The sequence below is a fragment of the Lissotriton helveticus genome, chromosome 5_1 (genome assembly GCF_964261635.1).
Source record: "Lissotriton helveticus chromosome 5_1, aLisHel1.1, whole genome shotgun sequence".
Lineage (NCBI taxonomy): Eukaryota > Metazoa > Chordata > Amphibia > Caudata > Salamandridae > Lissotriton > Lissotriton helveticus.
Window position 1 is genome coordinate 1,426,813,258 of NC_136065.1, and position 26,543 is coordinate 1,426,839,800.

At 43.5% G+C, this 26,543-nt stretch overlaps 1 protein-coding gene across 3 annotated transcripts in view; it reads right to left on the reverse strand.

The window, feature by feature from the left end:
* Positions 1-26,323, reverse strand: part of MAGI3 (membrane associated guanylate kinase, WW and PDZ domain containing 3) — a 1,411,302-nt gene extending 1,384,979 nt beyond the window's left edge. For all 3 annotated transcript variants that reach the window (XM_078644434.1, XM_078644433.1, XM_078644435.1), the window contains exon 1: positions 24,003-26,323. In XM_078644434.1, the coding sequence (XP_078500560.1) occupies positions 24,003-24,303 (301 nt within the window). In that variant the 5' untranslated portion in view covers positions 24,304-26,323. The remainder of the gene's footprint in view (positions 1-24,002) is intronic.
* Between the last annotated feature and the right edge of the window lie 220 nt (positions 26,324-26,543).

Consider the following 26,543-nt stretch of genomic DNA (forward strand, 5'->3'; position numbering starts at 1 on the left):
CCATATGTATCAAGCAAATTCGCATTCGCAAAGGCCGAAATTCGAATTGCGAATGCGAATTTGCTAAATGGTATGTATTAAGCAAAATAAGGAATCGCAAAATTAGCGATTCCTTATTTTGCAATTGCATTTAAGGAATCGCAAATTTTGCGATTCCTTAAATGCAATGTATGAAGCAAAAAAAAAATTGCAAAATGTCCTTAAGGAATCGCAAATTACCACAAACTTCTAGTTGGTGGTAAGTTGCGAATTCCTTGAAAAATGCACATTTTTGCATTTTTCAAAGTGCCATGTGACGCACATACATGCCCTAGGGCATGTATGTACGCCACATGTGCACCCATGCATATTTCAGGGGTGCAACAGGGTGTCACGTGGACACCCCTGCACCCTTGAAATTATTCTCAATTTGCGATTAGCAAATTGCGAATCGCAAATTGAGAATAACTTCCCATTCATTCCTATGGGACCCCTCGCCAATAGAAATGAATGGGAAAGTATTCCTTAATTGCGATTCGCAATTTGCTAATCTCAATTAAGGAATTTTAAGAAATCGCAAAAAAAATGCAATTTTGTACATACATACCTATTTGCGATTCTCAAATAGCGATTTCTTAAAAATCGCTATTTGAGAATCGCAAATGGGTATCTTGATACATATGGCCCTTAGAGCCGTATTGTTTCGCAATCTGTTGCAATTCTAAGATTACAATGAAGGTTTCCTTTGAGAAGTAATAACGTTTTTAAGACAGACAACCACCTTCACTAAGTAACGGTTTACATCCTGACTTTGTTTTTCCCGACCATTCACTCTTAGCAAATGTATTCAAGTATGGACAGCTGAATGATGTCCAGGAGTCTGAAAAGTACAGCAGGTCAAATTCAGCATGTTTCCATCGGTCGGACAATCTCAGATCCGGCCCAGAAACAGCTGTTGGAACCAGGATCCAGCCAGTGCTCCCTTACTTCCCAGCACTGGTGTGGACTCCAGACATACACAGAATGTACCAAGGATGTCACTGGGCTGTACGTATGTTTTACTCATTACCACTGATTCAAACGACTGTTTTTTTTTTTTGTTTGGTTTTTTAAATGGGGAAAATCGGATTTTCATGAGAACACTGTTAACGTGTATGCAGCGTGTAGCATAGGACCGAGAATTGGTACGATGATTGAACAGTGTCCACCGAGGACATAATTGTGGCACAAAATGATTGCAGTGTATAGGTGTAAACCCAAATGTATTTTTATTTTTGCAATTTATTATGACGGGGACATGCACCGAAGGCATCAGAGTGCTTTACAACAGTAGCAGAATACAGGGGTAGAGCAAATTACAGTTACAATAATTAAATTTAGACATTTACCTGGTAACTGCCACCAGGACAAATGCAGCAGTTGGCCACAGGTCATACACGATTCAAGCATCGACTAATATGGTGGGGTCACATTATGAAGGTAGGTCATATCCTGGTGGAGAGTATAGTGGAGGGTGATTAACCAAGGTATCTGTCAAATAAGAGGAGCTTGAGGTCCTCTTTGACGGTGGCTTTGCAGGTTGTTAGGTAAGGGGGGGAAGGTAAGGAGTTTCAGATTCCTGTGGCACTACTATACAATGACTGTCTTATGTACCATTCTCAAATGAAGGTGGGGGGGTTACAGAAGCAGGGGTTGGGCATTTCTGGATCCCCTATCCGCGGCAGAGATTTTCCGTTTCTCGTTTAGATAGGCGGATGAAGAGGTGTGCAGCGCTCTGTGGGTAATGCAGGCGGTTTTGAATTGGGCCATGCTTCAATGCGAAGCCATTGGAGGCTTAGAAGGGCAAGGGAAATGCAGTCAAATTTCTTGAGACCTAAAACGAAGCGCACTGCTGCATGAAGTGTTGCTCTCAGTGGGCATAAGAGAACTTTGGAAATGCCAGAGAGAAGGGCAATTCCATAGTCTAGTCTGGAGAGAATGAGAGACTGCACCTCTATTATGAGATCTTGTTCTATGATCAATTGTCTGATGCCCCTAAGCTGCCTGAGTTGGTGTTGTGCACTTTTGTCCATAGCTGCGATGTGGCTGTGATGATTGAGATGATTGTCATGGGTGATACCAAGTGAACTAGCACGCTGAATAATGGCAGGGCAACAACCCAGGGTGGAAAAGTTAGCCATCCATTCCCACACTGGTGTTTTTGCTTTCATAGGTGAGAGCAAAAGAAATTCTGTTTAAGATTGGCTGAATTTTAGATGATGGCTAGACATCCAGTTTTGAATCTTTAGGACCATGATTGAAAGTAGGGCATGGTCTTCAGGGGATGAGATTTTCATGTATACTTTAGTGTCGTCAGCATAGAGAAGGAAGAGAATCCCAGTGTTTCTGAGAATCATACTTTGTGGTTCTAGGTAGATGTTAAAGGGGGTTGGAGAGAGGATTGAGCCTTGAGGGACCTGTTGATGTGCCTTGACTGGTCTTGAGAAAGAGTTTGCCTTGACTGGTCTTGAGAAAGTTTCCCATTTTCACAATTTGGGACCAATTGGTTAGGTAAGAGATCCAGTTGAGGACTGTGCCTCCACATCCCATGCATTGTTCAAGAGTGTGCAGGAGGTCCAGATGGTTGACAGTGTCGACAGCTGCGGATAGGTCCTGGAGGACCAGGAGGCAGGAGTTACCGGAGTCAAGGATTCTAAGGGATTCTTTGACTATTTGTAGGATATCTCACCAAAATTTGGCAGATGTTTGACTGCCTGGGCAGCTCTCCACTGGACCTGCCAGTGACCACTTACCCTTGGTTCATATCTACACTGGGTCTCTCCTACGGCACATCCCTGAGGTCATCTGTGAGGTCATCTGCGGACTCCCTCCCTGTTATCCTGTACTGGGCGGACAGGAAACCAGAGGCCTGCTCAGGAATTCTGTTCTCTTTCCCCATCCCCAATCAACATTCCTTTCACCAGCAGACGCTGCCCCTCCCATTCACTCCAGTGTGGAATGCGCCCAGGAAGATGCTGCGTACACCCTTTGGCTGGAGTTCTAATGTTTTTTATTTAACTCACATATTTCATGAGTGGACTTGGCGTTCCGTCAGTGTTCCCTGTTTATGACATATTGCGCGGGCAACTGGACAGCATAAATGGCATTTAACACAGTTTTATATCACCTTGCCCGCTGTTTAAAAAAATCGAGCATTTGGAACAGTGACATCTTCAGCTCGTAAGTAATGAGTGACCTTGTATATTTGGAGATACAGCTTGTCATGAAACGTAAGGTATTATACTTTCTTTGCCAACACCCAGGACTGAATCCACTCCGATTAACGAAAGAGACAAAAACAAGCCAAGCAGGGAAAGAATACTTCGATATTACAGGCCATCTGCTCATAAAACAATATTTCATGTAATGCTCATAAACACTTGGACGAAGAGCGAGGGTTCAAACATTCAGGGCGTAGGCCTCCTCGGGGGAGCAGGGGACATGCTGCTATTTGCCTGACCTTGTGCCACGTAGATTTTCCAACAGGTAGCTACTCTTTGGGGGATTCCGCAAATCCCCGCAGGCCGGGAAATGTACTAGAAAACAACAAACACATGGGCGATTGTGCAAGTTGGCCATGTTCAAACCGGAAAAAAATCAAAGTGTTATAGATGAGGGTAGAAAAAGGGGTATGCTGAGATATATGTCCGCCCTGCTGTCAGCCACCACAGGAAGTTATGCTATCTTCATCTCTGAGAAACAAACGCCATGGCAGCAGGTCAATATTAGTGAACTATAGTATATCCACAGAAAGATAAGCATGCCTGGAATGTGCTTCTAATTTGGACTGGTATCGGTTTACATTGGCCCCGCCTGAACCACTCTTTCGCTCCGTCAAAGGTATTCAATATTTGTGAAACACATGGGACTGGTAATTTGCATTAATACTATTCCAAGTCACAAATGACTATTTGTTCATTTAAAACTTTGAGAAAGGGAAATTCGTGTGAACAGGAAACATGTCTGTGCACCTAACAGTAAGACACAGTAAAGCTAAAGTCTTAATAACCCCGACGAGGATTCCTCATTTTATCCTCACTTTATTTTTAACCAACGTAAAAAGGGGGAAGTTCAGAAGAGACCCACAAGAAGCATAAGCATATTCGAAATAGATAAATAAATAGCTATATGGTGTCTGGTAAGGGGGCAATGGTTAAGGTACTTAACTGCATTTCGGTTACCCTGTAAGCTAAGCCCAGATCAAGAATAAAACTGGGAGCCCTTAAATTGTCATTTGAACAAGGGGGTCTAGCACCATTACTACCCCAACTCCCAACTGCAGTATCTGCCCTAACAGACGAACACGTCCTACCAGAGAGTGCAGGTCATTGTTGTTTCTATTGCCCCAAGCGGAGTGTTCCGAGGATCCATGGATACCCAATTAAAGATCACAGTATGGATACGGGGTGGCTACACCAGGTTAGGGAGATCTGTATCTGAAGGAAATTTTCCTGAAGTTTGAGACGTCAATGGATACGTTCGGAGTTTGGCTTAGCCAGTTTTGACTGTATGCTCAGCTGGTGGGCACTGCAAGGAACTCTTGGGAAGGTTTCCCTGTAAGGCCACAGGAAAACCATGACTTGGTAGCATTTTAAGGGTTGATGGAGGGAGGTAGGCACATCACCTCAATCTAGAGAGCCCTTTTCGAGGACTGTGTAATGGAGACACTGGGAGTTAAAGACAAATGGGAAACAGATCTGAGGATACAACTAGAAGAGATTGATTGAATTGTATAGGGTGTCAATTTACAATAAGCAGGTGGCAAGCAATGCCTGGTTTAGATATACCTAATAGAAATTCTTACATAGGGCCTACATATCCCAAGTTCTTGGCTCAGATTTACCCAACTCGCCCCAGGGGCGCGTTTCATGTTCTGCAGCGAAAACAGACTTCTTACATTAAGGCATGGCAGTCAGGTGGTGTGTAATTATTTGAAAAGTGTGTGTTTCTATGGCTCTATACACCATATGAGTGTACCAGTATTAACTGATTCTAGGATAAGTCATTGTCCTCAATTTTGTAAATCGACAATGTCAAAAACTAAAAAATATATATATCTATACTGCTCACAGATTAGGAAAAGTTATTCGAAGATGCATCTGTCAGACTATCAACTGCCACAAAGCATAAAAAGATCACATAGACCAGATCCATTAGGCAACCTCTAATGATCATGGTTGCAGAACAAACATGTGCACTCTGTACAATACGTATGCTACGTACATTAAGGCTACTGACAGAGTACGGTGCATAATTTTCATAAATACCATTGAAGGGCGTTCTCTTGGTATGGATATCATGGAACAAAATAATATCACAGGGTAATAATGCACTTTTTAACATAACATGGGGAAAACATTTTTGGTGGCTTTCCAAACAACAAAACTCCATCATTCAATGCAATGCCTTGTGTCAATATCTTTATTTTACAATAACAATGACCAAACATCCACTACAAATCACAAACACAGCCCCCAAAGGGACGCAGGGTTACATAAATACTCAAACTGCACAAATTAATCAGAACAGTTATCACAAAACCTTCATTCTCTTGGGTTCCATCTGGACGGTTCATTCCATTGAATGGCAGTGGTGGCAATCCACAGCTGACAAATTTCAGTGAAGTTTAATTTTATTTTAGTTTATCAAGTAAGTGTCTAATGTATTTTCAGATGGCCGCAGAACATTCACGAACAAGTAGTCATTACCAGGACTAAAGTGGCAAAAACGCAATGTTAATATTGAGTGGTGTAAGCACATAGCAGCTGTATACATCTTATGCAGTCCATGGGTTATATCTGATCACAATCACCACATGGCCACTGGATGTCTGAAAACACACACACTATAATTGGTGTCACAGATTTTTGAGGGCACACAAGGGCTTGTGCTGCGGCACTTCAGGCAGATCTTTTTTCAGGGCACCACATGCTAGGGCTTGCAAGGTCTGTAGATTCAACATGGCCACTGGAGAGAAAATCCTCAAGCACTGTTGGGTACTCAAAATCAAGCGGGATCACGGAGCAAACTTATGTGGGCATGCCGAGGCTACAAGTAACAAAACAACTTTTCCTAAACATTTGACAATCAAGTCTAAGGACTGATGAATGGGTCCTAATAGTACAGAAATTCAAAAAACTACCCACTATAGTTTGCATTGGTTTATTTGCTAATGTCGCCTAAAGCACTGAAGAAATTCACTCCAAACCAATACACAAACAGACCTATTCTTGTACGTTCAAGGTGTATATGTGTATTCATTATTATTATTATTATAACAACCAATCCCAAGTTTGGTGGAAATCTTTCCAGTAGTGTGGGTTGTAACAAAGAGAAAAAAAAATAACCTGTTAAGAAAAAAAACTAAGATGCCAATTTTATCTGCACATCTCCCAAAAATATTTCCCAGAATAACTTTTGACCCAACAGACAAGCCAGCACCAGATTTGGGGCAACAGGTCTATGTGATATGGACCAAGCACCTAACACATTTATGGTGGGCCAAAAGTAAAAATAAAAATGACATTTACTATGTTAGCTCAGATTCAACCAACACTTCAAAAGTGCTATTATGTTTTTTTACAATACATTTTTTAAAGCAGAATGGCAAAGTGTACATAAACGAAACGTTGCCACACATGAGTAAGGCTTGAACCACACAAAACTGTAAAGATCTGCTTTAGTCTGAAGCCGTTTTCTAAAAAAACAAAAAAACGTTGTTGCAGCAAAGTACCATAGGACTGCAACAGACAAGTCCTTTGGATAATCTAATACCCACCTGGACATCATAGATAGCAACAAGCTACTAACAGCATTCTGAATATATACATGTAAATGTAAATAGTCCAAAGTACATTTATAAATGGAATCGAACACATCTCTTCCCTTAAACAAACAAAATCTAAAAAAAAGCCTTAAACACAATCCCTCAGCTTCACAGAAGAATGACCAACTCTATTCCCCACCTTAACTCAAGATGCCAAAGGGTTCATTAGTGTTGTTTCCTGAACTCTCTTCATCGTCAGTACCTTGACAAATACCCCTGGTAGGCGCTTTCTCTTCCAAATCATTGGAGCAAACCCCATCATTCCTTTTCATTCTAACCACGGAATGGTTTTCCTCAGTAGTACTCCTATCATCTCCTCTTGCCACCTCACCGTTGCACTGGACCACTCTACTCACATTCCACACCCTACCATACTGTGTCACCACAATGTTCCTACTGACTTTTACCATATTTAGAGAGCAAACATATTTAGAACCATCTTTCACCTTAAACCCAGGTCTGAGTATCCTAGCCCAATCACCCACCAAAAAGGTAGGCTCTCTCACCTTTCACTTGGCACTGTACACTTTTTCATTTTCTCCCGTTTCTCCCTCAATTTCAATAAGGTTCTCTGCACATCCATGGCACAATCTCCAGGCATCTTCCTCCTTATCAACCACAGGCATAACTTAGACACAGGATCCCTTCCCTTCGACAATCGAAAAAGACTCACTTCTGTCATCGAATGAGGAGCTATGCAGAACAACAATAACATCTCCCTCAGCACATTTTCCCACTCCCTTCCATATTTTCTGGCCCACACAATACATTCCTTGAGATCATCGTTGAATCGCTCAACCTGCCCATTACCTTGAGGTTCATAAAATGCAGTAGTCAAATGTTTAATACCACATCTCCCTAAGAACTCGTCCATCTCCTGTGACTTCAGCTGAACACCATTGTCCGTTACTAAAACGAGAGGACTACCTTCCAGGGCAAATATTTCCTTACAAAATTCAATGACCACCTGTGAAGTAGCCCCCGTAACGAACTTGACTTCCAGGGATTTGGAGTGATAGTCAATCAACACCAGTGCAAAATGCACCTTCTGTGGTAAGCATCTGTAAGGACTGGAAATATCAAAATCTTTTGGCAAGAAAGTTTGGGGAATGTCACAGGTTTCATTGGAGTGGGGAACGGCTTTACCATCCTGTCCCTGTTAACACACCCACCACATTTTTGCACCACCCTAGCTCCAATTCTATCCACACTAGGCCACCAAAAATTGGCTCTGACAAGTCTTTTTATGGAGGACATACCCGGATGACCATCATGAGCAAGTCTCAAATTTCATCCTGCATAGATTCAGGATGCACACACTTCCCTTCCTTAAATATCAAATCAGCTTCCATTTCCAAATGTCCTGCTATGCGATGAAAAAGGCCTCATCTATGAAGGTACCTCCTTTTCTCTGGACCACCCCTCCATGATATACCTCTTTAACAAATTCCATCTCTCATCCTCGCTATCCTTTACGTGTCTTACAAAACACTGCCAAACCCTCCAGTACCTAAACTTTGATGGTCACAATCATTTCAATGTCATCATGTCCTTTAGTACTCTTGTTCCCAATTGCCCACCAAAAACTATACTTGAGAACACAGATAATCTCTTAACCTAGCCATTCCCTTGAGGTTCATAAAGGGTAGTAGTCACATGCTTAATGCGAATCCATTGTGCTTTGCACGCGTGGGTTTGTATCCCATCCTCATTGCCAAAATTGTTAAGCTCTTCTTTAACCCAATGTAGTTTTTAAACAAAACGGTATTTGTAGCAGCACAGTACCACAGGACTGCAACAGGCAAGGAATTTAGAACATGCTGCATAGCAACAAGCTACTAAGAGCATTTTGAACATATACATGTGCAATAGTATTAAAGGGATAGAACATTTATAAATGAAATGCAACAGCAACTCAAGCTGCATATTATATATTGCCAACACAAGACAATTCTTAACCGGAAAGCAACCATTTTGTCTGAAACCAGCTTCATAAAATTGTGCAATGCAGGTCATGAGGTTAGTCACAATTTACAGAATTCATATGAACCAAAGAGACAGTTTGTACACGGAGATTATTTGCTATTCCAGGATGACTTTTTTTTCCTTAGGTAATGCATGGCAGCATGTGGCTTGAAGTGCAAAATAATTGGAATCAACATGAAGCAATTGGTGGGCTTTGGTAGCGTAGCCACTCTGTTTTAACACAGTGAAGAATAGGGTTATCGGAGGAGGATTGGCTTGTAAGAATTTGCGTTACGAGATTGTCTTGATAAAAGCTGCCTGAATTCATGCATTGCAGCTGGAAGGCAGCATAAAGAAAAGGATGTTAGAGCTTTATACCAAAATTCATGACTTCCCACAGAAAAATAGAGCTGGACATAGTTTGAAGGTATCAAGAATGTATCTGGATCGTATAATTTGGATCATGTACAACTTGCAATTAATTTTTCGACGAGAAAAGAAAAATTAATGGTTGATAAGCAAAGGGGCTAAACATAAATATTATATATCATCATAATCGTCAGGGGTAGTAAGCGCTATATAAATACAAACCTCTTTCCCTCTTCTATCCAGCTGACTACCCTTCTCTATCCAAATAACTGAATAACAGATCCACTACTCAAATTACTTCACATCTCACTATACTAATTTTCAACACTAATCCTTTATGGGTTCCGGAGTAGCATGTTACTCGTCAGACAGGCGCTTCAACACTCATCAGGGGAAACAGGTGCTATATGAATGCAAACCTTTCTTCCCCTTCTATCCCTCCGCTATCCTTCTCACTCCAAATAACTGACTAACATCCACCACTCAAATTACTTTCATATTTCACCATACTAATTCAACACTAATCCTTTGTGGGTTTCCAGAATGGCGTGCTACTCGCCAAAAAAAGCGCTTCAGCACCCCATCAGGGGTAACAAGCGCTTAATAAATACAAACATTTGTCCTCTTCTATCCTGCTGCTATCCTTCCAAATCCAAATAACTGACTAACCTATCCACCACTTAAATTACTTTCATATTTCACTATACTAATTCAACACCAATTCTCTATGAGTCCCGGAGTAGAGTGCTACTCACCAAAAAAGCGATTTGACGCCTCGTCAGGGGTATAAATGCAATCACAATACAATAATGAAAAAGATTAGTTAATCTTAACTAAAGCAGAAGTCCATATCAAGGTACTGAAGCACCAATACTAATTCTCTTGAAAAATGTTAGAACAGAATAAACATGCAAACAACATAAGATACAGAAGATTTCAATAAAAAATTTGCATGACATTAATATACAAATCATTTTTTCCCTTAAGTTAGAACAACAAAAAATAAGACTGACTGACAGGGAAAACTAAACAACTACAAACTTGTACTGTGTAAAGTGTGGACGAGTACTACGTACAAACCAGATGTGTTGGCTAACACTTAGATCATAGAAAGATTAGTTGAACCTCCCCTGCACATTTGAGACACGCCCAATAGATATGGACCTATTAGGGTAATGACCTGGGGCTTTCACAGTTCAACTCTGCAGCATTACCAACAAACACAGTGCTAACCACACAAAATATATGTGCCACTCAATGTGAAGAGCGTCAGCCAAGAAATTGGAGGCGCTGGGAATTATAGCTGAGTGCCTTGTGACTTCAGGCTCATAGGTTTCCAGGTCCTTTCCTCCCCACTGTAAAGCGTGCAAGTTGACAGTGTATCCGTATTACAGTGAAGTCTTCCATGGTGAGGGTCTACTGTAGGGCGAGTTGTAGTAGAGTTTAACTATAGTTTGATGTCAGGAGGACGAGTTCTCTTAGGGTTGTGGTGCTGCTCCGATCTATGATAGACGGAATGGAGAGAATAGCTGGGAAACATCTGCTGAGGAGGGAAAGTCCTTTAAGAGCCTGGAAAGAGGTGGGTCCCTCCCCCGTTAAATATGAATAGTTATCACTCTACCACGCAGAGACTTCAACCGGAAGTTTGTCCGTCTCTTGCCACGTGAAGGAGAGAGTTGTTGCTAGAGTTGGCCAAGTGTGTGAGCAGAGTCCATCCGGGGCTTCTAGAGACTGCCAGAGAGTGAACCGTGGGAAGCCAACTTATGAGTGGGCAGAGAACCGGATTCACTTGCAAACACCGCACCAGCCACCTAGGGCTGTGGTATGGAGGAGGATTTTAGAGTGATGGCTTCTAGGTCATATAGACTTGAGCATGGACACCGCATTATGGCTGCTATGCATATTTTACATTGATAGCCATATGCAGGGCATCTGAGAATGGTTTGCAGATAAGCTGTTCTTTCCCTTGTATTCTTGAGAAGATGGCTTTCAAGGAGTTGAAGAACTGCAAAAAACAGGGGAAAGCTAAACTTTTCGTTCCACAGCCTAACATGTGGATTTACTTCAATGAGGCACAGAAAGGAGGACCACATACTAACTCGGGGGAAGGCCCATCCGTAAGGGGTGCAGTGTATTCTGGTGGTGTTTCAAGAATCATAGCATACTACAACGGGGATTACCAAAATGGTGTGCCATACTGATGCCAGGCTTTTGGCCAAGTGTATGACAATAAATGAGTATGAGACTAAGAGGCCAACTGCAAATCTTGGATGGCACAGTTGCATGAGAAAGGCAAAGCCAACAGTGATTTCCAGGCCTGTGTGGCGAAAGCTCCAATTCATTTTAGATCGATTTTACATCTTCGAGGATAGTATGCATCACACAAACTTTTGGCTTCTGCCTTTGTATACACAATCCTGCTGCGGACAAAGGGTGTCAACGTGAATGCTGAATCCAGAGTAATGGTCACTGCGGAGCAGAGCACTCCGTTGGAATGAAATACATTATTTTGTGAGAAGGCTGCCTGGCAGGAGATGTCGTTTGAGGTTAAAAATATTTTGATCTTTCTTGATTCCAACTGCTCTACGCTAATGAGGCTGAAATTGCAGCGTGTCAAAAATGAGCTGATAGCTATGGGTACATAGACAATACAGTGGCCCCCAGTGAAACTCAAAAGGTCTAGTTCGAAGGGTGTCAATACATGTTTCTGTGGGTGGAGGCAGCCACAACACTCCTGAGGTCACAGCAGAAGGACAGAGAAAAGTTTCTTGGCACTTAAAGGCTATGTTGTGGGTTAGGTACATGGCAGGGCATGACGTTTAATGCTCTATTCCTAGCTGTTGAAGCGGGGCATATTATCTTACAAAAGCAATGACATGTTGAAGATAAGCTTTTTTTCACCCTTTCTTCCAATTTTCTACTCCCACCCACACACCCATTCTGCTGGTTTGGAATATGAATATATATACTATTTTTTTTTATTTGTTATTTTATTCTTACAGGAGTAAGCCTGCTTTGTTGGAAATAGGAATGATATCTGTCCTGGATTATACTGCGAGAATTTCTTTATTTATTTGTTGACCTGAGTGCACAATCTCAATGAAGCAACTGAAACCTAAACTATAGTTCCACAATCAACGTTTGCAACTAAAACAGATTTATGGATAATGATGGGGGATGGCGAAGAAAGCAAAGTGGGTGTTTTTTATGGTTATCCATATTCTATTCTCAAGGTACGTTATGGGGTACCATTAATCAGATACAATGTGCTAAAAGCCCAATCACACAGCCACTAGACTTGACACCTGTAAAATCTAAAAACACACAAAAAGCGCACTTTGACCACCCACAATATGCACAACACAACTGTCAGAACATCAAATAAAAAAGTTGATCAACTTTTGAACGAACCATCACAGAAGGCTGAAAAGTGGTACAATATACTTACAGACAAAGCACAAATTCACTTAGCAAACCATTGATAACAGTCAAATTATGATCAATGAACAAGAACCATATATGACATGCAACTGGGGAAGCATGTGAAATAATTTTAAATGTTACCAATACCTTTAATCTGCATTTTTCTTAACATACAGATAAATATACATACCATGACCTCTGGTAATACAGAGACCTCAGGAGAATAAGATACCCTCCTAGGAAAGCAGGGAACGGATATCCAGGTAAAAGGTAACACTCAAAGACTTTATAGAGACTTGATTATGTACATGGACTCAGATTCGATGACACCACCAAGGCCGCCAACATCTCATGATAGGCTCCATTTTAGAGACCATAGAGATCTAAATGCTATGTGTGCTACAATACTTTTCAAGTCGGTTTCTACAGAATTATTGGATACAATTGATTTATCACAACCATCTGACTGCAAATCCACTTGTCAAGTCACTGAAACACTTATGGACCATTAAGCCACCACTTCACCTACCACACACATATTAAAGGAGGTACAAAAAGCACACGAGGACTCCTACGACAATGTCTTCACTACTCACTCTTCACCAGATGGTCATTAATGGAGTACACACATTAACAGGATGACGAATAGGTGCCACTCTCACCACAACCATAAAGTGTAGCCAAGGATGAACATTCCGCTGGTATTCAGTTCCAGCCTATGATGCACTGCATTATGTAAACAGATTCATGATTCATGATTCCTGGCACGATGATGCCATCCTGTACTCCAGCAGCTTTCGCATGAATGCAGAGGCAAACATATTGCAGCTGTATCCTCACTGGTGCCACCAGATATGCAGATACATTCCCCCCTTCTTCCCCAAATCCTAGGTACTACAACTCCCCAACTAGGCACATTGAATGCAACCTGTGAAAAATACAGGAAGGCGTGAATGGACAGATTAAGGAGCCGAAGGCAATCTCTGACCTAAGGAATAGAAACCGATGTAAAAGCCGGATTATGCTCGCTCTTGATACAGCTTGCATACAGGGGGTAGAAACCTCCAACAGCACGTGTATAGGTAGAATGCCTCTTCCCATGGGAACGAGAGACAGCATTTCGCTTTATTTAGAATTGTAAGGCAATCAGCAAACGATAACAAACTATGTTTTTATGCTGCCACTGTGCCGACTTCAAAAGTCAACATTTTTCAATAACACACCTATGACATAAATCGTATCTAAAACAGAGGTTCATATCAAGGCACTGAAGCATTAATACTAATTCTCTTGAAAAAATGGCACTAGAATAGACATGTAAGCATAAGACACACAATTGGATACAGAAGATTCCATTTCAATTCAAAATGTGCATGACATTAATAGCCAAATCAATTTTCGTTAAGTTATTACACCAGAAAATAAAGCATGCCAAAACTGACTGACAGAAAAGTAAACTACCACAACACAACTGTGTATTGTGAAAAGTGTGGATATTCAAATGACACGTTGGTTAACACTTAGACGATCTAAGAAAATCAGTTGAGGGGGAGGAGCCAAGCTCGCGAGCGAAATGGTCGCCTAGTAGCTCGGCTCCGTCAGCCCTCCGGCCTGACTCGCATATCCTGCTACATATCCTGCCCAGAGACGATACATTTTCGAAGAAAGAGAAACGCAACACTTCGCTCCCACTCACCGTCTGACCTGGAGGCTCCGACTTGCGGTGGATCCGGAGTTGTGCCCTCTCGCGGAAACTGGGGCCTTTGTGAAGCTGAGACCGGGGCTTCGCCTATTGGATCCGGCCTGGCGTTGTGGTGACTGTTGGCCCCGGCCGAGAGACTGCACCACGAGAGAGAGCCACTGTGAGAAATCCCCGGTGATCCTGAACCGGGCCTGCCTTGACGGCCGTGAGGCTGGTGCGGGGCGCGGTGCTCCATGGACTAACCGTGTAAAGGGGTTTCCAGCCGCCGCTCCGTCCATCGACCCTGGACCCTCGCACTCGAGCTATACTTTTGAGGAGCGCCGGCTCGAACATAGGCGACCTCCCGCTTGGTGGGGCTCTCTTTTCTGCACCGCGGTGGTCATTGCCGGGGCACCCCCCCAGACATCTGTAAAGGCCTACGTTTGTGGACTGCTCCGGGGGTGGCGGAGAGTGAAGAAGGGGTTGAATTTCCAAAATGGCTGCCGCAGTTTGGAGCTGTGGATTTCCTCCTGATGGCGATCTCCGGTTGCTAGATTGTGCGGAAATATGGCCATGTGGACGTGAGCCTACGATCGGCGACGTTCTTGCTGCCTTGAGATCTTTACACGCGACCTTGGCCCCCGGTGCTCCTGAGGACTTGTCCCGATCCGCCGCCATCTTGGGTGAACGCTCCTTCAAGGTCCCTTCTTGCCTCGGTGATACCATTGCCTCACCCCCCTCGATGGCTCCGAAATATGGTGCTGCTATCCACCAACGGATTTGTACATCGGCGGCTTCAGAACCTCCTGTTCGATGTTCGGAAACGGGAGACTTAGACACTGTGCGAGGGCCCGGTCATCCCCGGGTGCCTGAGAAAGATGGCGGACTGCTGCTTGTTTTTACCTTGATGAGGTCTTGTTTCTATTTTGCCAGTATACTCCCGCCTTTTCGAACGACGAGACTGCACTCCTGTTTTTTATTGCCCCTGTTGCTGTTGCTGATATATTTGGATTGCTTATTTGAATTTTTATTCACTTGCTTTTTCATTGACCTTTCTGACCAGCATCTGTATCGTATTCTTTTTCATTTGTGTGCTTGCCTCGCATCGTATTGCACGCTTCAGGCTGTTATTTGGTGGGTGGTAAATGCAGTGAAGAAGGGATTGGGGTGAGATGCATGGCCCCCGAAAGATTATTGGTATACGAATTCATGGCGGAGTTGCCCATATTCATAGTGTTATGAGAAACCTCTCTGAAAGTTTTATTGTGCTCGAGTCTATATCGTTCTGGTACACATGTACTGTAGTGTATGGTTGGGTGGAGGGCTGTAGCCGACCGTATTTATTTCTGATCTCATGCTCCTCCCTCCTATTTACTATTTTGTTTCCGTATCTCTTTTTTGTCTTCTGCTTCTTTTCACTCTTATCTCCACTATATTTCGGGTTCTGGTTTAGGGCGACAGGCGCTCTGTTTGGAGGATAGGCCGTAGCCTTCTGCAGGGGTGCTGGATGGGATGGGTGGGTTGGGTCTTTTTTGTTGTTTTATTTTCTTCAGTTCTATGGCCCTTTTGTATATCTTTATGGGGGTGCCGCGTCTATCCTTTGCCTCCCGTGGTATGATTGGGTGGGATATGTGACGTCGCTGTTCCTCTTCTTAAAGTTCTGCTGCTTCCGATGCGACTCCCATGCCCTCATCGTTGCAATTCCCCTGTTCCTATGTGTGTTCCTTGCTATGGGGAGCTTGTTCCGACGCAGCATTCCTCTTCTTTTAATCTGTGTTTTCTTTCCTTTTCCCTCTTCCTCCCCTCCCCTTTTCTTTTTCTCCCTAGGTTAGTATGGCGGGCTAGTTTTAATGATATTGCTATTCCGGCCCCCCTGTTCTGTATCCAAGTGCTATTGGGTGGTGGGTACGCCAAGTTATTATTGATTGCATATTGATTTGTGCTTCCTACGTCTGTCTTTCTACCGATGTGTATAGTACTGCCATTTCTACATTGCTGCCCTTTATTCCTTTGGCTATTAATGATTTGTGCGAGGTATCCGGATATTGTTTTGTTCTACGCCCTATCGTTATATTATAAAATTAACCTATATTACTCCTGATTGCTGGCCGTATAGATCCTCATACTTCCCCCACTCTTTTAGCGACTATATTGAATGTACAATTTTACTCTGATTCTGTGACTACTGTTTGGGACTTTGTGACTGCTTTAACATGTCGTGGCCGGCCAGATCGGTTGTAGGCCCAGCCTTGTCTATCCTTTCTGTACAAATAAAGGTTTTAAAAAAAAAAATTTTAAAAAAAAATCAGTTGAACCTCCCCTGCACATCCGAGACATGCCCAATAGATATGGACCTATTAAGGTAATGAATGACCTGGGGCTTTGACAGTTCAACTCTGCAGCATTACCAACACAGCGCTGATCACACAAAATATACGTGCCACTCAATGTGAAGAGTGATAGCCAAGGAATTGGAGGCGCTGGGAATTATAGTTGAGCGCCTTGTGACTTCAAGCTCACAGGGTTCCAGGTCCATTACTCCTCGCTCCTTAGAGTGCTTTGACAGTGTGTCAGTATTACAGTGAAGTCTTCCATTGTCAGAGTAGACCGGAGGGAGAGTTATGGTAACTTTAGAAGTATTTGATAAGGGAGTTGGTGGTAAGGTTATATGCTCAATGCCTGGATAGATGGTGACTAAAGCAAAATGATCCATGAAAAGGCAGTGGGCTCTGCACTACACGCACTGGCAACAAATCAAGCACTTAAACAGTGCATAATTGTGCTCATCAGTAAAAACTAGTGACATTTGAAAACAGCTGCATAAAACTCTATGCTATCTGGGCACAGCCCTCCAGTAGGACAAAGCCCCAATAATGACGTCGCCCATACCCACAAATAAAACTCTAGTGGACACGATAACTTAAAACAAATATTAAAATAGGAACCTAAGTAAGGTGCACATTTTTTGCAGATCAAAGACACCCATGTGTTTGGGATGTTCAACACCGACTTGTACAAAGCAGCAGGAATTCTGAACACACAACCGATGGCTCTAATCAGAACATTTAACAATAACCATGCCATCTCAAACACACTCAGAGTACAGGCAAGCCCAGACGACTTTTTCACCAACACCCAAGAAGTTATAGTGTGGAAAATGTTCATGATTAGACAATCCGATCACACACGAGTATTCAGCATATTAGCCACAACAAGACCAACAGTAAGGAGAGCGTAAGTGTCTGGCAGAAAGAGGCACACCATGGCTAAATATGCACAGCTGGCACCTCAGTCATCTTCAGTGTACCTGCATGTAAGCAACTGCAATCATAAAGCAGGGCGCCTGAGGCCAATTGATGGAAGGAGGGGTGGGTAAGGAGTGGTGAGTGTTTGGTAAACGGATAAAGCACTTCGACACAGGGGTCTTAAATATTTCTAAAAGAAAAGTTATTTTGGGAGGAAATGGCTTTATCAACGCACCTGGCAGAGAGTCTATGGCTAACGCTCCACAGACATGACCAGGCTTTGCAGTTCACCTAAATGCCACCCAAAAAGATACAATTCCATATCTGCCTGGTTGTAATGAGGACAAAAGCGCCAAATGACGGATGCAATGCTGAACAATGCAAACATTCTCTCCCAGTAGGTTGTAATGGGGGAAGCATAATCATGCCCACGGGAACAACCGTATTCCAAAGGAGGTATTAGAGAGGAGGAGTATTTTTAAAAGGAGGGACTAATCAGATATAGACAAGGTTTTGCTTCAGTCTTTACTAAAAACATAGTATCTACCAAGCTGCTGCTCTTGAATAGTTTTAAAATATACCGAAACCACGCTTAAAATCATTGACTGAGGCTATGAGGAGCCCAATCCATAGTATAATTGTAGGCCCTGCGAAAATATTTTAATAGAAATGTAATTAACTGCTAGGCTTAGTGACCCTATGTGCTTTTTTTTTTTTATTAAACTGGGATCATGGTAAACAAACACTACAACATATTTACATACATTCAAAAGGAGAATCAAATCAATCTACTTTGGTATACAAAAGAAAAAGAGAAGCAAAGTGTATTGAATGACAAAACCCAAGAAGACAACGTCCATTTTTTGATAGCAAAATCTGGAACTTTTCCAATTTATTAACATCCTCCGTTTATCAACATACTCCTTAGCAGATAAATCAGTTGGCAAACCACCACTGTGGACAGTGTTTGGGGCAGAGAAGACAGTTTGCAGATGGAGAAGAAGGAAACAGCCATTGGACAAGTCAGTATGATATACGCGCACATGACTGTAAACACACAAAAACCATGTTCCAACCCTCCAGTCAATGTCAACAGCTCCAATCTGTGTATCCCCCGATCAGGGCACTATATTGTGCTTAGTCTGCAAAATAGATTGGCCGCCACAATTCTGTATGGCAGAGTGCCAGCGCTCAGTACAAACAAGTACAAGTACTGGTAGTTTATAGATTAAGACAGAAGGATGATATTGTCAGCAAAACAAGCTGAAAGCGACTGAGCAGAGAGTAGTGTGCCTGTTTAAGGGCAACAATATCCAGTAACTCCTCCAAACACATAGCAGTAATCCTTCACGCTCAATACACATCAGACTCACTATAACAATGGTCTCTCTATTGGAAATATTCTTGTCCCTTTGTTTCCCTACATTGCTGAAGCATTTCAAGAGCTGCTTCCATCACTGTGAATGGAGAAGATGGTAGCGTCCAGAAGCCACCCAGTCCCATCACGAACCTCAAGTCTGATCACTCACTGGCTCTGGGTGGGTATGAAAGTGAAACTGCACCTCCCAAGTCCATTCAACTGCGCAAACACCAAAACAAAGGATGGTTGTCGGAGAATGGGATGATCATGAGGATGGCCAGTCTAAGCCTGCCCAGCTCATTCTGGTGGCTATTCACGGGTATGATGTGAGCATATTTGCATAAAGCACCCGAGAGGTATCATGGAAGGCCTGTGCGTCTAAACGGCGGATACAGATCACAATGAGGCAGACTTGTGACTGATTTTCTCCAAGTCATTTTAGGCTGGAAAAGCTCCGAATTTTCCAATAGGCCTTCCGGTCTCTGCTATCTAAATATAATTGAGTGCCGTCTTGTTGAAATCCTCTTGCTACAGTAGGACATCGTCTCTAAACGGCTCATCAATGATTGGACTACAGAGGTATGGAAATGGCTAGCTCATCCACTTTTCTTCCAGTCAAACACTACTTTCCTTCCTGCTGTTTCATCCAGCCAAAGAATCACAGGAAGTGCGAAACGCCATTTTCCGATGATGAAGTGGGTGGTGATGGATGAATGGAGAGCAACAACCAGGCATCTGAACAACAATGCAAAGGAGAACGTTGCTTATTTTCATCTCTATATATTTAAAGGAACTCACAGACTGCAAAAGCAAATTAGATGATGTTCAAGTGGATTGCAACTTTGGAAGTTTAGAAACATCTGCATATTTGTTGCAAAAGTTACGCTTGAAATAAAAGTTGATTTTGAAGGGAGTGGGATGCAACTTAGAGCCTCACAAGGAGATTGCAAAATACCCAGTGCTTTAAATGAGCTGGTACTGCCTGGTACGGAGTACCAGCACTTTTTCATTTTGGAGAGGGAGAGTACTGGCAATTCTCAAGAGAGACCTAATACTTTTAATTGGAGCGTTCTGGCACTTCTCAGAAACAAGCAGGTACTCTGGCACAGAGTACCTGCACTTCTTTTTTTTCCATTTCAAGCACTGAATATACCAATATGTTATAAAATTCAATGGTTTAGAGAATTGTACATGGGTGCCTAGATTGATACGCTTCTTGTGAATAGATAGCATGTCTGCTCTCGCTGAACCTCGCTCTCAATGTTCCTGAGCATGCTTTTATAGCCAAGGAGGCAGGGCACCCTACCAACGGAAAGTACACACTATAGAACACTTGGGAGGAAATCAAAACACTGGGCTCCAGACCATGGGCAAAGAACGAGCCTCCTATGAAAATCAGCTCTATCTGGAGCGCAGGTTCGGAGGCACCAGACCAAAAGACCATGTATGCACTGGAGATGGGTTTAGAGGATTTAACTGCCCGTCAACAGTAAGGTGCTCATCAATGCTACTATTCATCATTTCTATAAAGTGCCACAAGAAAAGTTGTGAAATCAACAATATCACTTCGAAGTAGCAAGACACAGCATTATAGGCGATTAGACACTTAATAATACCATATGTCCCATACTATTTAGGATTTCACTTCTGGTGGATTATTCCCTCAATCAAAAGCACTAACCGTACTTCTGCTGTGTTTCATCTTATGCCCTACCTCCAATCTCTGAAACAGGAAGTGCCATCAGAAGAAGACATGGCTGGTGTGAGCTCGGAGGATCCATTAAAACGGCGAAGGTACACAATAAGGATTTAAATTGTAATTCTAAAAATAAGTGTATATACGCTGTAAGTGGGTCAAGGCAGTACAGCTTGCACACGCAGCTATTACTTCTAAGTGAACATACAGAGCAGAGCTACCATATGACAGGAAAAACAAGACATCGAGCCACTGTGCTTCAGCTGCGCGCCAAACACAAGATACATTTCATTTCTTGTGACTATCAGCAGAATAAATCCAGGGTGAAAAAGCAATCCAAGCGGTGGAGAACGCTGTCACATACTTCTGATTATAAACACAGCGACTGACAAAAAACGCAGCAATTATTCAATGCAGCAATTCAGACTGCCAGGGAATGAACAATACAATCAAACAATTTGACTCGTAATGCTTTAATTATGGACTTCGAAACTGCGTTTTCGGGGGGGGGGTGGGGGGCTGAAGTCGGGTCTCTGCACTTCAGGCCGGTGGGTGGTTAATAGCCACAGGCATGAAGGCAGGAATCATGTCGCACTAATCGGACGATTCACCTTCTTTGTATCGGCGGTGTGTCGGACAAGAATCTGCCGTGCCGGGAAGGGAGGGGGCGCACACGTGCTGTATATAACACACATGATGCTGAGAACGGAACGCTTTCATGGGAGAAGTTTCGGTCTCCCTCTTAAGGGTATTTTAATGTGTAGACTTTATTGGAGAGGAAGCACATTAAGAGTTAACTGGAGGCGATAGATTTTGCCAGGTAAAGTTGCTTAGTCACTAAAATGTTCGTCAGAGGAAAGCAGTAGGACATTGGGGCTTTGCGGGGGGTGGCCGACCGGAGGGAGGCTCGCCCCCCCCGGGGATTTTGGGGCTCCGGGAGGAAGGGGAGGGGTACAGGAAGATAGGACACAGGAAGGTCTTTTTGGGCTGGTTGGGCTGGGTGGCAGTCTTTTGGGCTCCTTTTGGGCTAGGGGGATACATAAGCGGCCATTTTAGGTCACTTGTCACCATTAGTTGGGACAGTGACACAGCAGCCGGTCTAGGTTAGGAGTTATTTGTCCCACCCACCCTCCCTGTTGTGAAGGGATAGGATTAAGGGGGGATAGCAAAGGGTTTTTGTTGGTTACAGGTGTGTTCTGTGGTAGGGTAAAGAGTGTGTCGCTAGGAGCAGGTGCTGGGGTTGTGTTCTCGAGGTTGGCGCTTTCTCTAGTTATAATGGGGGGATAGGATAGGAGGAAGGAACTTTACTGGTTAGAAGGGAGGGAGTGTACATAGGGCAGAGGTTATAAAACATTGAGCCAGGCGTTTGTGTACATAATAAAGAGGTTTATGAGGTTGTTTGGGGAAATGTTTAGGGGTGGGGGTGGGGGGGATTGGCAGATATGTGTTTATTTAGTTAGGCCTAGTTTTGTGCGGCAAAGGCCAAGGTTTGGGGTATGTTCAGGATGCACCTGTTTCCAATAAAAGCGGCCTTTAACACACTATATACCTGTGTCCGGTCGGTTCTTCCCCTCCCCGTCTCCCGATGGGCCCCAAGAGTAGTATGCAATAGCCAGCGAGGAAGAGCCATAAAAACACGACTGTAAAAAGCAGGCACCTGCTTTAGTTCCGCCCATCAAGTAAACAGTTTAAATGGCGTCCTCAACTCAGCTTCAGAGGGAAGTGCACCGCCTCCACTCAATACACCTGTAGTCCAAAATGAGAGGGCGTGTAATAAGGACCGAAAGGTAGGAATCAAAGATACAATTGATCATCAACAGAGCCCAGAAACTTAAAGACAAGAGGACTCTTTATCACGTCTCACCATCAGGTGTGAATCTCAGGATTTGGAACACAATCTTAACCCTAACCAGTTTAATTCACAATAATAACTTCAACGTTTTTAACATCTATATCTTTATTCTTTAAAACTGTGTTGGCGTTTTGCAGCGTCGGCTCCATGCTTTCCTTCTCTGAACTCGTGCACCTTGAAATATCTGCATCTACCAGCATCTCTTCCATGCCGACACATTGATACATTGTGCAATGTATAAACAAGGCCGTACCATTACAAAACAAAGAACGCACTGGCTCAACTTACAAGGTCCCGGAGTGCTATTGACCTGTTTATCCAGGATCAGGTGTACAGAAGACGTAACACCTTTCAATACCTTAACTGAATAACCGTGTGAGGTGTTCAGCCATGCTGCAGAAACCAAGTACAATAGCATTAGAAACTACACATTTACATTTGAAATGCGGGTATTGTAGAATGATGGACTTTTTCACCATAGGAAATCTGCCAATTGGGCAATCAGATATGATGTAATTATAATGTAAATCATGTATAAGAGCGGAAGTGTAGAAATTAAAGGTTATGTTATTGGCATGGATAAATCTGCCATTAACCTGCCCTGGTCGTCCAGAAATGCTTTTGGACTAGAATAAGGGGCCTCAGCAACGGACTGGATTCTTAAGTGCCCTCTGTGATACTGCAGATGTTACATTCCGGGCTATCTAGAGGACTGGTGAGTTTAACCTGTCTAGCGGGATGTTGGCTAATGGATTTGCATGTTAAAGGAGCATCTGTGGTCTTGCTTCATGACTGGGTGGCAATGCTGTGTCCTTGAGCTGTGGGTGTATGATATTGGTGTCACATACGCTAGGCCGGACCATTTTATCGATTTCTTCTGCATGAACATGTGCATATAACAAAAATGGCCAGTGGATAGTGTCAGTATGAGCACGATGCTACTGTTTATGTGATTAGTCTGAATTTGTGATTGAAGCGGTTATGAGCTTATGACCGGTGTTCAGTTTGTGTTGCTGATGTCTTCTTACTAGTTGATGCATCCATGGTGTGTTGCTAATGAGTGTATGTGATTTTTCCAAAAGTATCTGTAGCGTTTGTGTGGAATTTCGATGTCGAAGTTATGATAAGTGGAAACGTGATAGCTCTCTTTATAGCTCTTTACTTTACGACTGTATGACACGTTTCTGTGGTTTCTGTGTGGCTAGGGTGATGGGTGTGGCGTGTGGGGATGGAAACTGACCGTACTGAATATCTATGTTGTGTTTAGTGTGAGTGCAATTTTCCATCAACTGTACTCACTTGCATGCTCATTCCTGGCATGTGTTGAGGGTACCATAATAGCCAAATGAACTAAGGCATGCTTGTGCTGCACATAAGATGCTGTGTTGTGTCTGAAGTGTTCTGCTGCATGTTTGTGGAAACGGTACTTTTGAAGTTTATACTTGAAACTTCCAATCAAGACATTGGGCAGCAAGGGGTAACCCATACCAGAACTGTAATTTACAATAAGGTAGATTCGGTGCATAGAAAATAAAGAATCAAACAGTATTTGTAAATATGCACATACCTTGTTTAACCGTTTTCAGCCGGATTGGCTCACGAAAGTGCCTGATGACGGCCATTGTATCCCGATTGGTGAGTCCACTGACTGGGGTGCCATTGACCTCCAGGAGAACGTCCCCGGGGCTGGGTACCCGGCCTGAGAGTGTGGTGCCCGGCTCCTCTCGGATCCGGCCAATGGTAGGGAACTCGCCATGCTCTGCCCCACCGCGCACTTCGAGAACAGCGCACACATCCCCTGCGTAGGACAGGGCACACTCCTGCACCTTACTCAGCCAGTGTTTCTTCTTCTTAAGGGTCTTGGACATGGTGTCTCATCCAGCATAAGCTGTGCACTGCCCCGCAAGAGGGAGGGGATAGGCCACTAGGAATCAACACCAAAGGAAAGGAGAGAAACCGACTAATGGCACACTAGCAACAGATATAATGGAAACCGGGGAGGAGGCTGGAAAACTAGGAAGGGATACAAGAAAAAAAATTGACCCCAGGACAGATTAAAAAAAAATAATAATAAATAAATCAATCAGGAGAACCTAAAATTAGGAAGAGACAAGAAACCGAGAACAACAATCCAAGATCGGGGACAGAAAAATCAAATACTGGGGCAGGCAGGAAAATCAAATACTGGGCCAGACAGATTGTAAGGGCTAGAGGTTAAAGCAAGAACAGATGAGGATAATGGAAGGACAGGAATCTGTGGAAAACATGAAAACTGAACTAGAGGCAAGAAGAGGGTAGGATACTTTAAATCCACGGAGAGATCCCAGATGAAACAGAATAGAAAGTCAGAGGGGAAGAGTCAATCTCCTCGAAGGCAATTATAAAAGCAAACACTTGTTGATTTTGGAAAAGAGTTATGTGAGGCAACCTCCACCCATGCTAAATCAAAACGGCTAATTTGTCGGCTGAGGGAAATGGAACTTCGGGAGAATCACGCACAAGGTGATCTGAGGAGTGATGAAGAATGTACAATTAACACTACAGTAATCGACTGCAAAGCAGAACACCAAATGTAAGTTAGTCAGAATGTGAAAATTAAAAAGGGTAAAAGAGGTATGATACAAGGAAGGGAATCCACAACACAATAAATAATTAAGAAAGCGGATATATCATTTTTTTCAGGCTAGCGTAAGGAATGATGGAACAGATGCTAAGAGGTTGTTGAAGGCTGTGTGAAATGGAACGATGGGTTTAAAGCTCCCATAGCATAACAACGCAAGACAGAGGATGGTGGTGATGAGGAGAGTAAAAAAAAAATCACCCAATGTTAAGAATCGAAAACTAGAAGCACTAGATATGCTAAAAAGACAACAGTAACAATAATAATGGAGACCTATGCGAGCAGCCTGGAGAAAGGTTATTGGGCCGAGATTGGCGGGTATGGGATCTGCAAGGGAGCAAGGAAAATCAGAAGAGACACTCAATGGAGAGGAGGGAGGCAGAGGATGGAGGCAGGTGAGGGAGACAGTAAGGGGCGAAGTGAACGGGATACAGGGGAAGACAGGTAGCAGGAACAGAAAAGGGAAAATAGTGGGAACTTGGGTTCAGATAATGGTGACAAAAAGGAGAAAGGTGATTGTCAAATGGGCAATGAGAAGATCGTACAGCCTTTAAGAGGGACTACTAAGGGGAAACACTGGGTCGTATAGTCTATATGGAAACTAATATATCCCTCTACGAATGACAGTAAGGGGGTGAACAATGACATTAGGAGTTAAAGAGAAATGGGGCTTGGGCTGGCGGGATGCAGCAGTGTATGTGACAGGGCGAAGACCTGGTAAAGTGCAGTGTACGGTCCTTGCAGCTCCGGTTTGTGGTTATCCGGCAACTCGTGTCCCAGGCTGCCTCCCAGCATGTATCCTCTAAGTGTGCTCTTCTTCCGAACGGCAGCCCACTGCCCACTCCCGCATTGCCGGTCACCACCTGGTTCCAGCTGTGGGCGGCTGATCCCTGGTCCGCCCTCGCAGCTCCTCAATCAGAGGCTTCCTTCACTCTGCAGCTGCTGCCGCTGCCTCTGCACCGGGTCCCGCACACAAGGTAAAGTCCTAAAAAATGTCCGGAAGAGCCTCGTCCTAGGACAGAGCTGCCAGCGCTCCTCCCTCGACGAGAAACCCCATCAGCTGGATACGGAGCGGGTAGGCTGTTGCCGAGCTGCCGGAGACACTGTGGTTTATTTAACAGGACTCCCAGCCGCTTCCCCTGGCTCCGCTCTCCCTCCTTCTGCCAGCCAGAGCCTGCTCCCTTTCCATAGAGACAGGGACGTCTAGAGCGTCTCGTGCCCGCCCACAGAAACAGGTCAGACTGGTAGCCATTTCGGATAGGGAATGTACCATTCCTCTGCAAGGGCAAGGTTCGCATTGATACGGGCTAGACCCTTCCAGTGTTCGAAGCCGTCCATGTTGGTATGGGAATCTTTCCTTCTGGTGTAAATCCGTGTTTATTTTATTTAATGCAGTTTTATATAGCGGGAACTTTACACGAAGGTGTCAGAGCGCTTACAAAAGTACCAGTTACATTACATAAGGACTTCAAAGTAGGAGTTACATAA